Here is a 13,870-nt window from a genome sequence, read left to right as displayed (position 1 = left end):
GACCCAAGGCCTGTGCATTGGGCCTGGAGAACAGTTCCTCATGTGGCCCTTATGCAGGACCCAGTGTGACAGAGGCCAGGTAAAGCATAGGCCCTGGTCCAAAGAGCAGCAAATTGCAGAAAGAAATTTTGTCAGCCCTGCTAAGGTCATGTAGGGGAAGGTCTGGTCTTTAAAATGTGTACAAACACACATCTCTTCTTTTTCACACAGAGGCTAAGCAGCTTTCTGGTGTGGATCCTGGAAAGGAGCTGAACAGGACAGGGAGGCCACCTGGTTGGAGTCTTCTTGCTATACCTCCTTCCCTGAAGGGAGTATCTGAGCTTTGAGTGGGAAAGTAACACTTCAACTTTTCCCACACTCAGTCCCTTGGGGAGAAGGTCCAAGATCAGCTCATGATGAAATTAGGGCTGTTCGTAGCTGACTTTCATACGCATGTATGTTCCTCCTCTCATTGCGAGCCTCCACCAAGATACAAGGGGGTGTGAGCTCTGCAGCAGAGGGCCTAGCATAAACACTTGGGAGCTGAGGGAGAGGGGACTTTGGCTGAGATAGAGACAGAGGGCATCACAGAGAAGGGGAAATGGGATTGAGGGATAAATTATAGGCCAGGCCATGAAGAGGGTTTCTGGGTAAAAATACAGTACATGTAGTAGGGAGGCTCTAGAGACCAGCTTCTCAGAGGCTCTTCATGGGAGGGGAAATGAGAAAGAAGGTAAGGAGGGTTCTGGTAAGCCTGGATGCAGGCTCAGGAGTAGATAGGCTCTCAGCCTACAGTGTTCAGTAAAACTTTAATGAGGAGGGTGCCACTAGCTGTCATTAGGCTAGTGCTGGGGGGCAGGCATGGTATGGTAGCCACACAGAAGTAAATGTAGTCAGGGTGGCTTTGGGTTCTCAGCTACCTCTGCCCTATGAGCTCTGTGACCTTAGACAGATAGCCTAATTCTGCTGAGCCTATTTCCACATCTGTAAAATGGAGAAAGTGTCTCCCTCGTGTTGCTGCCATGGGGCTAAGTGTATCGATCCACATGAAGCGTTCACAGCTGCCTGACACACAGCCTATCCTCTGTAGGTATTGGTGGTGGTGGGTGGTGATGATGACAGTGGGCCAGCCATCATGATGGTTTCAGTGCCTTCCATTATCCGTAAAATGCACTGATCACCTGGGAGGTGTGGTGGGCCTTGGCTTTAGCCTTTATTGGTGCATACTGATTCTTTCTCTCTGGGGCTGGGTGTGTGGGAACAGGTAATAGACAACTACAGTGTGATCGGCCGCTCCCTATTCAAAAAGGAGACCAACATCCAGCAATTTGTGGGGCTCAAGGTGCAGCTGTCCACTGGGGAGCTGGGGATCATCGACAGCTCCTTCGGCCAAAGTGGCAAGTTTAAGATCCACATTCCTGGTGAGTATGGTTATTTTCTCTTGCTCTCAGGTGCTGGCAGGCCAGGGACAAATGGCAGAGACAGTGCCCTGACAGTACCCCTTGGCTCAGGGTTCTAGGCCTGTCTGTGCTAATGTGTAGAGCTCTGTCCACTGTGGCCTCTGGTCCCACTAGTTTGTGGCTCGAAAACCAGTTTGCAATCTGGAGGAGACCGGTGAGTCATCATCTGGTTTGAGCCAGGGTCAAGGTCTGAATGTGAGTTCTTATTTTACTGTGACAATGTGGGGTGACATTGGATATATCACATGGCTTCTCTGTGAAGTAGGGATAATAATACTGATCTGACAGGTGGTTTGGAGGGGGAGAGTTGGTGATTGAGACCACTGCCTTGGTAAGCCGGTAGGATTTCCCAAAATGTGAGTTGCTGCTTCCTTTTAAGACCAGCAGCCTCTGCTGAGCCTATGCTTGGTCTGAGTTGGGCCTTGTCCATGGTGGGGTTAAGGGTGTGTGTTTGCTACTGGAAATAGAGCTGTTGGATTTCTTTAACTCTACCAGCCCTTCCGTCACTCACACTTTTTCCACACCCATTTTCCTGACATCCTACTGCATACCAGACATAGTACTATGGTCATGGGAGGGAATAGGCATGGTTACATAGGATAGACGGGAGAATCCTCAGGATAGACTGAGGAAAAATAAATTAGGGAGGGAATTACAGAGTGTGCTGTCTGGACAGGGCAATCAGAGAAGACCTCTCTGAAGAGGTCGCAGTGGAGTGGAGGCCTAACTAAAGTAAGGGAAGAACCTACATAAATACCTGGGGAAGAACATGCTGCAGAGAGGGAGGGAGACAAGTAAGAAGACCATGAGATGAGGATGAGCTTGGTGTGTGAGGACAGGACATTGAGCAGGAGTGGCATGAGTGTGGAGATGTGTGGGTAGTTTTTTGAGTAAAATCTCCAGATAGTGTGTTACTCTGGCCTCAGCTAGGAAGTAGGATTCCTTGATCCCTGGCAACTCACCAGGCCAAGCCAGCACCTCTACTCTCCCTAAAGCCTGGCTGGAGCCTTGCCTCTCACATCCTTCCTAAAGCTTCTGGTCACCAGAGGCCTGCTTCTCTGCACACTTAGCTTTGCTGTTTGACTGTGCCCTGAGGCCTTGTCAAGGTGGGACTGAGCTTTATCACACTATGGGGAGAATCCTTCTACACACCCTTGTGAGCCTATAGCCCTGACACTGAGTTTCAAGCACCTGTCCTACCCAATTCAGTGCTTAGCTGCTCCAGTATTCATCTCAGCCAAATTGAGGCCCCCAGTGTCCTGTTTTGGGATCCAGGGGATCACACATAGGGAATGAGCCAAGCACTGTCCAGGCCTCAATGCCCAGGGCCCTGGGCCAGCACCTTTAGGAGCTCTCTGGGAAGGGAGGGTTCAGGATGTTGAGAGGGCAAGAGCAGAGCTGCCTGAAGGGAGGGGCTGCGCCTCAGAGCACTTGCCTCTTCCCCAGGTTGCTTGGGGCTCTGCTGGTACAAACAGAGGGGAGGGCATGTCTCTTTGATTCTTTTGAGGTAGATAGGATCATGCTGACCTTTCCCTTAGCTCCCATTCTCCCAGAAGAATGGCACAAGGCAAACTCAGAGTTGGGGGTATTCCTGGAACAGGAAGAAACAGGAGGAAGCTTGTTTGGGAGCCCTGGGTGCTGGAAGGGAGGGGAGACATGGTGAAACTGCTTCAGTCAACTCAAGTTTACATTCCTTTGTTAAGTCAATGTTGTCTGTTTAATAGGTCTGCTTCCCATTTGTGGCTTTTAAGCTTTTAATTAAATATAACTAACTGGTCAGATTCCTTCATCTCACCTGACCCCACTGCACACCCCCACCTCCTGCTTGTCTTTTCCTGCTGATTCCTCCCATAAAGAATTACTTTTAACCTTTTTGAAGTGCCTTAATTGTGAAGGACTCCTCAGTAAATCCAAGCCATCCAGTGCCAGGTGGAGGAGGACAGACCATTGTGGCTGCAAGTTTGGAGTGCTGAGGTAGAAAAGCCTAGGGTTGTGCTGCTACACAGTTTAAGGTTCCCTAGAGAAGGGAGTGGTTCAGGGGGCCTGTCCCAGCCCTTGGCTCCTGGATGCAGCTGGATTCAAACACAGCTTACCGGCCTCCCTGCTGGCTCTTCAGGGTGACCCAGCTGGAGAAGGCAGACTAGAGAGCCCTCTGGGTATCCTTCCATTTGCCCCCTGACCTCCAAGCTCAGAAGCTCTCTCCATCCTCTACCTCTGTGTCAAGACCTTGGTGTCAAGACCAGATGCTGGCAGGTCTAAGCAGGTGTTTAAGAGGCCAGGTGGTAGGTGATAGTGAGTGGTTAGGACTGGTCCAGCCAACAGTTGCTATATGGGAATATAGGCCTAGGGATCAAATATTATCTGATTTAATTTCTATAAAAAAACTTTCTGATTAAAAACTAATTTGTCTGAATCAAATAAAACATGCCTTTCCCTGGGTTTGACCCATAATGACTCCTGCCTGAATTTCAGGAAGGACACATGGGCCTTGGATTCAGGAGTGGAAGCTGAAATGTAATATGCAAATAGTGTTTTAGGAGCTGTACACAGGCCTGAGAGACAAGAGTCCTGATACTTGCTTCCTGGCCTATTGCTTCCCCAGAAGATACTCTTGGAAATTAGAGTAGCTTGAAGGATAGCTCATTCTGACACCCAAGGAGCCTTCCCAGAAAGTCTTAGGGAACCTCAAGGTTGAAAAGCACATTTTATGTAACTGTTCTCCTCAATGAACTTGCCTCTGTGAGGCTGGGAGGCTCTTTGAGATGACTTAGGACACTCTGGATAACAGTGCTGGTAGAGAGTAGTTGGAGGACTTTGCCAGGCAGATAAGGTTTCTCCAAACAAACCTTACTCCTGCACATGTCATCATATCACTGTGCTTCCTAAGTGCTGCTTCAGTGCCAGGTGCTTTATGTCAGAGCCGGGTCTTGTTATCTGTACCTCAAGGTGGGACCTGGGGAGCAGAGGAGTGTATTTCTTGCTCACAATATTTCTGGGTATGCAGCACCTGCCCTCCCCAGTCAGCCTCTAGTAAGCTACCAGGGCTTCAGAAAGCTCAGCACTGTACCAGGGGGCACACATACAGTTGGACACCCCCTTGCTGAGAAGCTGATAAGGCACAGTGGCCTAGCCTGGGCTATATGGCTTACCCTGGCCAGCACTCCCACCCTCCATTCTGTGTCAGTGCCCCAGGCACTAGTTCCTACTATGAGAGGCAGCCTGGATGGTGGGCTGGGACAATAGCTCCTGCCAGCCCTGCACATCCCACTGTGCAGAGGAAACAACCTCTTTCATAAAATCCACCCAGAGAAGATGAATGGAATTGTTACTTTTGATAGCTATGAGTCACTGCTTATTGACGCTAGGTGCGATGGCGAACATATGCACATAATTTCATCTTCTGAAACACTGCCTATAACCCTAAAATGACCAATAGGTTGTTATGTGTGCCTTGATAGAATGCAGCAAGCTTTTCAAGTGGCCCAAATTCATGGCAAGTGGTCCATCTCTCACAAGGTGCTCCAGGACCAGGGAATTTGGGGGTGGGGAGCTGTGTACAGTCTGCATTAACACTCCAGTTAGGATAACATAGTACACACAGGGCTTGCAGCCTTGTCACTGGAAAATTCTAGGCCCCAAAGACTACTGATGTGATGGGCATCACTGGCCCTCATTGGTGACCATGTCACAGAGCTGCAGGCTGACACTCACTTCAGAAAAGCCAGAGCAGCAGTGATTGAGACCCACAGCCATTGGGAGCCATAGCCATGGCCTCATCATATTCGTGGGCCCTCCGGCCCCACCTACTGAGAATTCACCTGTGTGCCAGGAACTTGTGTGGTGTGGCTGTATTCTTAATCAAACCTTGACATGGATCCTGCTAACTTTCATTTAGGGTCATCAAATTTTCATGATCTTTAATAATATTTTAATAACTACTAATCACAATTTAATGGACTCTAGACAGATGAGGAAAATAATCTGTAGAATTGCACTTCCATTTAAATTGTGGTACATTTTAAGATTTGTAATTCAATAAAGTTTCTTGTTATTAAATAAAAGGAATTGTACTTCCAGTAATAACCCAGAAGGAACTTCTATATACTGCTTTTCAGGAACCAATACTCAAGAGCCATGACAGCAGTCAGAGAAGGGCCCTAGGAAGCTCTCAGAAAGGTTGGCTGTTACTTATAACCCCACCACTTGGAATATCCCCAGTTCACAGATGAGGAAACCATGGCTTGGAGGATAAGCAGTATAACTTGCTCATGTCCATACAAGTAAGCATCAGAGCTGGAATTTGAGTCCAAAACACCTGTCTGATTCTCTCCCTCAGCCTTGGTTTCCCATGCACAGGATTGGCTATATGGTTGGAAAGTGCAGCTCTGTCACTTGGGCTGTTTAGGAGAAGGGAATTGTGTGGTCATTCTGCTTGGCAGGCCCTTGAGCAGAGGGCCTGTGAGGTCACTGTTGATGAAACAGGGAGGCTGCCATGTGGTCCCTGGGAGAGTGGCTGGACATCAGGAGAGCCAGCACCTGCTCACCTCCAAAAGGTGTTCTGAGGAGAGTCCCTAGGCCTCCTGGCTTCAGCTTCCGCCCCCTAAGCCCACGAACAAGGGGTTCCGGGCTCAGTGTACCATCCTGGCCATAGTCTGTCAAAACAATGAGGGTGGTTTTCCATGGAATCAGAAATGTTGCTTACACAAATGAATAAGCGAAGGAGTTCAGTGGAACAGACTGGAATGAACAAATGGATGAGCCCAGGCCTATGGGGGACAAGAAGCCTGGTGCTTGGTGTGCTGTGGGCCTTCCCAGAAATTCCTCCAACTCAGGCAGGCACCAGTGTCATTAGACTTATTCAACACAGCTGTCTGCTGATAACTGGCTTTGGGGGCTCTAGTTCTTTAAAGACGACTTTAAAGGAGAGGGCACCAGTCCATCTAACTCAGCAAACGCCAGTGCAGGGCTAGGGATGCCAAAATCATTTCTGATAGAGTCCTGCCCCAAGGTACCTCCCTTTGGGAGACATGAAGGCACAGGGCATGGCAGGTTTCCATAGGGGCACATGGCCAGGAACAGGATAGGGAGAGTGGCCATCTTGAGGAAGAGTCAGGGAAAACTTCCCAAAGGATGTGCTATCCAAGCAGGGATTGGGAGAGAAGGGGAGAAGGACACATGTGGAGAAGGCTGGCATCAGATATGTGATGTTCTCTAGAACCCTATGTCCAATGGGAAAGGCCATGGGATGAGGAGTGCAGGTCCAGCCCCAGCTGCCTGCACTGAGCTCCATTTTTTGTGCCTATACCATGGATGTGGGAATTCTCACTTTGCCCTCTCCTAGGGCCTCATTACTCTCACCCTTACCATTCCTTAAGCCCAGTCCAGATGCCCTCCTCCGTGGAGGTGTCTGGTGGCCCTCTCTGGCCCTGCAGCATTGCCTAGAGCAGTGCTGTGTGAGGAAGAGGCCTGGGCTGGGAAGGGGGGGAATACCTCTGTTTAATCCACTTTGTCCAATTCTGCAGGGAAAGAAACCGAGACCCTTGCTCACAGCTACGCAACTAGTAAGAACCCAGAGTCTCTGTCTGCCTCTTCAGTCCCCAGGAGTATGGTGCAGTGGCCACCAGAAGCAAGGGACACAGAGGTGTTGCCATCTAGTTCTACTGTCAGAGGCCTTTCAGCCCTCTTTCATAGGACTCAGGTTCAGACAGTCCACTTCAGAGCCCTTGAACCAAAACAGTGGGTATATACAGCAGCACTTTTGTGTGCCAGGAGTCACAGAGGTGTCTCAAGCCTCCATTTATCTGTCTTTCGTCAGCTGTTTATTGGACCCTTAAGGTGCCAGGGGAAATGGAGCCTCAGCCAGGGAATGGAGGTCCTGGACCTTGGCTGTGGAAAGAGAACCCTGGGCCCTGTCTTGGCTTGAGCACTCAGCAGGGCAGCACCACCCCTTCTGCATTACTGTGCCTGGCATTGGTTTTAAAGGGTTGGCAGGCCAGGCCAGGGCTGACCCAATTCCTTGGATGATCACCCAACTCAGCACAGGGGTTGGCCTCCAGAGTCAGGAGCCTCCAGAGTCATTGGCCTCCAGTCATGACCCTCACTCTGCCACAGCCCTTTGTGATCTCAGCAGGTCATTTCCCACTCAGAGCTTTAGCCCTTCAGTGCTAACATGGGATGAGTAATTCTGATTTCCAGGGAGGGAGTTAGGCTTAGATCACATAATCATAAGCCCCGCCCACCGTATCCTTCCTGGTGTAGGGGGTCTATAAATAGTGGCTAGGGTTGTGCATTGTTTTCACCCACCAGACACACATCCTCACCTGGGGTAGCATGTGCCCACTGAGGTTTATCCTGAGGTGTCTCTCCTTGGTTTGTAGATGGTTGTCTTCTCCTTGTGTTCTCACATGGTCCTACTTGTTTGTGTGTATGTGTGTTTGTCTTAATCTCCTCATCTTATAAGGACACTAATCCTACTGGATTAGGCCCACTCTAGTGATCTCATTTCACCTAATTACCTCTTGAAAGGTCCTGTCTCCAAATACAGTTACATCTGAGGTATAAGAGGTAGGATTTCAACATAGGGATTTGAGAAGGGACATAATTCAGCCCCTAGCAGTTGAGAAGATGGATGGTCAGCACACCATATCTCAAGATTTGTATTTTGGCAAACGACATCAAACTGAGCAGGGAATGTGTGAAGTGCCAGGAGAGTTTATAGCACAACCCTGACTGAGTCAAGGGAAAGAAAGGCTTCCCCAGGCATTAGTTTCGCACCCAGCCTTAGAGAATGAGTAGGAGCCCTGCAGGCAAAGGAGCAGTCTGAGCAGAGCTCTGAGGCAGAAAAGATCAACACCCATCAGGGACAGCTGGGCCCAGGGAGCTAGCAGATAATGGGGCCTCAGACTGACAGGAGCCACAACATGGGGCCTAGTAAGCTGAAGAAAGATGTTTGTCCCTATCCCAAATGCAGAGAGGAGCTTTTGGAGAGCCTGTAACAGGCTTGTGTACAAAAATGACTTGATCTACTTGCTGTGTGCTGGTGCCTAGAAGCACAGCCCTTCCAGACAGGCAACTGGCTCAGACCACCCCATTCCAGTGGACAGCCACCATTCACTTCCAAGTGGATGTTGTGTGGGGCAGCAACATGGCCAGAGTGTGATCACATCTCCAGTTTTTCAAGAGAGACTGGGAAACTATTTTTACATGAAATCTTCCAGTTCTCAAATGTGGACTACTGGGCTTGGCCTGCTAATACCATGTCCTTGACATGCAGTCTCCTGCTCCTGCTCCTGCTATATCTTCGCATTTTCCTGAAAGGCACACTGAGGCTCTGAGGAGCTAGATAACTGGCCCAGTGGACCACAAAGGCCCCAGGAGGAGCTGGGCCTCTCTGGTGGATATCATTCAGCAGAGAGGCTTCTGGAAAATCCAGCAAAGAGAATTACATAAAACTCATCGTGTTGTCAAATGGAGGGCCCACAGGAGCCCTGAGATTGTGGGTGTTGTATTCCCATAAATAGGCCCTGGGACAAGGGCTCTTAGGCTACATGTTCTCTATGGGGTTTGAAATGAAATTGGTTTTCTTTTCTTTAAAAATGTATTCTCTTGCACCCACCCACCCAGTCAGTTGTAACTGTATACTCTGTTTGGGCAACCTGTCCTTGGGATTTTATCTGAGTTCTTAGCTGGCTGCCAGGAACCATATTGACTTTTATTGAAAGATGTTGGCAGGGCTGGGGGTGTACCACTCAGCATTTTCTGCCTGCTGTGGGAGGTTGGAAACAGGGTACTTTCAAATAACTTGAGCTTCAGAGTCTGCCAGACATGGGGTGGAATCCTGGAATTTTTTTTAATCCTTACCTGAGGACATGTGTATTGATTTTAGATAGAGGAAATGAGGGTGGAGGGGAGAGAGAAACATCCATGTGAGAGAGGAACATTGATGGTTGCCTCCCATACACACCCTGACTAGGGATTTTTTAAAGTATACTTTATTGGTTATGCTATTACAGTTTTCCCAATTTTTCCCCTTCATCCCCCATCCATCCTCCACCCTCCAGTCCTCCAGCATGCCCCTGCCTTAGTTCATGTCCATGGATTGTACCTATAAGTTCTTTGAGTCCTCTGTTTCCTATGCCATTTTTATCTCTCCCTGTCTATTTGATGCCTACCAATTATGCTTCTTCTTCCCTGTACCATTTTGCCCCTATTCCTGCCTGCCCCCTCCCCACTGAAATTTCTCCATGTGATGTCCATTTCTCTGATTCTGTTCCTGTTCTAGGTGTTTACTTAGTTTTTGTTTTCATTGTTTTTCTTAAGGTTCATTTGTTGATAGTTGTGAGTTTGTTGTCATTATACTGTTCTTAGTTTTCGATCTTCTTCTATTTCTTAGATAAGTCCCTTTAACATTTCATATAATAAGGGCTTGGTGATGATGAACTCCTTTAACTTGACCTTATCTGAGAAGCACTTGATCTGCCCCTCCATTCTAAGTGATAGCTTTGCTGGATAGAGTAATCTTGGATTACTCAGGCCCTTGCCTTTCATGACTTGGTCAAGGCTTGGAATACTTTTTTCCAGCCCCTTCTTGCCTGCAAGGTTTCTTTTGAGAAATCAGCTGACAGTGTTATGGGAGCTCTTTCCTTTCCTCTTGCTGCTTTTAAGATTCTCTCTTTAGTCTTGGGTAACTTAGTGATGATGTGCCTTGGTGTGTTCCTCTTTGGGTCCAACTTCTTTGGGACTCTCTGAGCTTCTTAGATTTCCTGGAAGTCTATTTCCCTTACCAGATTGGGGAAGTTTTCCTTCATTTTTTGTGGAAATAAGTTTTCAATTTTTTGCTGCTGTTCTTCTCCTTCTGACACCCCTATAATTCAGATATCGGAACATTTCGAGTTGTCCCAGTGGTTCCTAAGCTTCTCTTCATTTTTTTGAATTCTTGTATCTTCATTCTGTCCCAGTTGGATGTTTACTTCTTCCTTTTGTTCCAAATTGTTGATTTGAGTCCTGGTTTCCTTCATGTCACTGTTGGTTCCCTGAATATTTTGCTTTATTTCACTTTTGGTATCCTTCATTTGTTCTTTCATTTTAAAATGAAGAATGAATTTAACTGACCAAGGTCAATCAGTTCTGTGAGCATTTTGATTACCAGGGCTTTGAACTCTCCATCAGATAGGTTGGCTATCTCCTCATCACTTAGTTCTCTTTCAGGAGTTCTGATCTGTTCTTTCACTTGGGCCATATTTCTTTGTCTTGGCACACCTGTTAGGTTGTAAGGGGGCAGGTCTTTTATTTACCAGGGCAGCTGACCAAGGATTGTAACCACAACCTTTTGGTGTATGGGACAGTACTCAACCTAACTGAGCCACCCTGCCATGGCCTGGATAGAACATTAACCTTTGTGAGCCTTGGTTTCCCCATCTGTAAGATGGGTTGTTTTGAGGGTTTTTCCTCCCAACTTTTTTTTTTCTTTTTTTAATATTTTTTATTTTTTATATCCTCCCATACAGAAAAGTAGAAAGAACAGTCTGTTGAACCTTAGATTTCACAATTGTTAATACTTTGTCACATTTACTTTATCTATGTGTGCTAAACTATTGAAATGTTAGGTGTGCAACTCAGTTATGCCAGCATACTTCAACATGTGCCCCCTAAGGTCTAGGTCATTCTCCTCTTTGACCACCATACAATTATCACTTGAGAAATTTAACATCAACATGATATGGCCTAAGATACAGTCCATTTTCTGATTTCCCCAATTGTCCCAATAATGTCTTTTAAAACTTGTTTTCCTGATGGAGGATTCATTGAAAAATCACACACCCTGCATTTGGTTCTCATGTCTCCTCGTTTCATGATGTTGACATTTTTTTGGATTCTACATGGGTTGTTTTCCAAACATGCTCTTGGAATCTTTCTAGTGTTTCTCTATGACTAGGTTCTATTGTACATGTGTAGAAGGAACCCCACAGGGGCGATCTCGTGTCCTTAGTCCATCACTTAGGATACATGTGATGTCCATTCGCCCAATGTAGGTGATGTAGATTTGATCACTGGTTAAGGTGGTGGTTAGGAGGGTCAATAAGGAGATGGGGACAGCCCATGGGCCAAGGATAGCTGGTGTGAAGGGAGTTCAGGGTATTGGTCCCCACATGTGAGGCCTCTGTGGCCTGTGCAGAGGAGGGCACTATGAGGTCCCTTTGGAAGTCATGGTTAAGACCCTGGTCTGGCAGCAGTGAGGTAGAGCTGGCTCTGTGGGTCCCTATTCAGGGGTATCCATCCCCTCCCCAAAGTTCCATGGGGCAAAGCTAGGGCCTGTGGAGGAAGAAGCTACTACTTCCCAAAGCCTTCAGTGTTCTCCCCACCCCAACTTTGCTCCAGTCAGGACTAAACACAGAGAGAATTGGTTTCTGCCCCTGCTCAGGGAAACACCAGTTGGTTAGAGATAACTACAGAAGGTAACAAGCACTGTTAGCCCCCTATAGGCCATCTGGACAGGGAGGATGGAGTGACCATTCCCTTCCAGAGTAGAGTAGAACACAGTAAGGCTTTAACTGGCCTTGAAGGTGAGAGGGTTTTCTCAGGTAGAGAGAAAGGGGAGGAAAGACATTCAGGACAGGGGAAACAGTTATTGTAACACTCAGAGGCTAGAAAGAGTATGGCATATTTATTGCTTATTATAATATGTAAGACATTGTTGTAAATGATTTTTAAGTTACTAACTCATTTAGTTTTGTGTGTTTAAAATGGTGATTTTGGAACTGTTTTAAAGCAATGGAACTTTTTATCTAAACAAAATCTTACATGAATCAACCACAGTTGAGCACCTGGGAATCCTCCTCCTAATGTTCCTCTTCAATTCCATCCTCAGTCCTGAGGCCCCGAACCCCATAATTGGTGTCTGGCTGACATTTGTCAGGTCAGAGTTTTTCAGCCTCTCCATAACTGACATTTGGGGCTGGCTTATTTCTTGTGGTGGGGGCTGTCCTGTGCACTGAAGGCTGGTTAGCAGCATGTCCAGTCTCTGCTCATTGGGTGCCAGTAACAACCACCCTCCATACACTCTCTCCAATTGTGACAACAGAATACTTCTCTAGACATTTTCCTGGAGGTCAGAATAGTCCCAGTTGAGAACCACTGTTCTAAGTAGAGGGTGGAAGCTGTGATGGGTGGTATGAAGGGAGGGGAATAGTCAGAAAGCTCTTCCTTGAAGGCCAAGAGACTGGGGTAGTAGAAAGATGGAGAGCAGGTCAGGGGTGGGGTGGGTGGGCTGCAGTTACTCAGTGCCTATTGGGTAGAGCATAAGGAAGGGTGAGGAGGGGGCATCTCAGATAGCCTTCACCCCAGGCCTTCTCTTGCTGCCTCCTGACCAGCAGGGCAGGTCCCCAGGAGGCATCAGTTACAGCCCACTCAGGCTGAACTCCAGAACTGCTTTAGCATGGGGGGGTGCACAGCACTGTGCCTAAAAACTTCATCCCTGGGGGCTTCTTTTCTGTGATATTCTCTGGGTACTGGGATGGCAGGAGGCCTCTGAGCTCTGAACCCAGAAGCCTTAAGGAGTAGGAGAGGATTTTTTCAGCTTGGTGTGTGCTGGGAATGCAGAACCATTATCTGGATTCTTACAAGTTAGATGGAACTTCTTTGGGAAATACCGTACCTGTCTTTGTGTAGAAATCTCTAAAACTTTCCAATGTTTTACCAGTTTGTGATTTTAGGGAAATTTTGTTTTTTCATATAATTTACACTGCCTAAATAATCAGAGTAAACTATCTGTTTTAACATTTCAGGAAGTAGTAAGTGAAATTTTTGAGATTAGCTAAGTACTGTCTCTCCAGAAAACCTTCAAGTATAGCAACTGACCAGCAGTCTTAATATCTGAAGGAAATATCTGAAGGAAAATCCCAGAAACCAGAAGCCAACCCACATCTTCTCGCAGAACAATGTAGGTTTGGGCAGTTCTGCCAGCTCTTGTGTCTTAATAAAGATACCTGGTGCTCTGGACTATGGGGGTCATGTGCCCCAAAACCCCAAAGCCTTCAAAGACACATACAAGGAACAAGAACCTCATGTGCATCAGTTCTTCCACACTTTGAATTCACCTCATTAACAGAAACATTTCACATGTGTTCATACAGCCTTGGTAGTTATAGTTATTAACAGTGGGGCAAGTGTGCAGGATGTATATGGCTGGCCAAGGAAAATCTCTCGCTAGCCAAATGCTGGAGCTCAGGAGAGCCTGAGACAAGAGGGCAAGGTGAAGCACAGACTGGTTCAGTCATTGCTGCTTGCCAGACTCTGTCCTTGATGCCTTCCCTAAATTAAGTTATGTACTTCTTGCACTAGCCCTCTGAGTTGCAAACTATCTGTATATTAAATCACCTGCCCCAGGTCTTACCCTCTGACTCTGGGTCACACTGCACAAGCAGCCCTCCATG

At 47.4% G+C, this 13,870-nt stretch overlaps 1 protein-coding gene across 1 annotated transcript in view; it reads left to right on the top strand.

The window, feature by feature from the left end:
* Positions 1-13,870, top strand: part of EEFSEC (eukaryotic elongation factor, selenocysteine-tRNA specific) — a 221,934-nt gene that overhangs the window by 175,481 nt on the left and 32,583 nt on the right. The window contains exon 5 of the mRNA XM_037070271.1: positions 1,244-1,400. Within this exon, the coding sequence (XP_036926166.1) occupies positions 1,244-1,400 (157 nt within the window). The remainder of the gene's footprint in view (positions 1-1,243; positions 1,401-13,870) is intronic.

Source organism: Sturnira hondurensis, unplaced genomic scaffold (genome assembly GCF_014824575.4).
Source record: "Sturnira hondurensis isolate 20B ecotype Veracruz unplaced genomic scaffold, ASM1482457v3 Scaffold0001304, whole genome shotgun sequence".
Lineage (NCBI taxonomy): Eukaryota > Metazoa > Chordata > Mammalia > Chiroptera > Phyllostomidae > Sturnira > Sturnira hondurensis.
The sequence above is the reverse complement of the archived record's forward strand: the minus strand, read 5'-3'. Positions and strand labels throughout refer to the sequence as shown.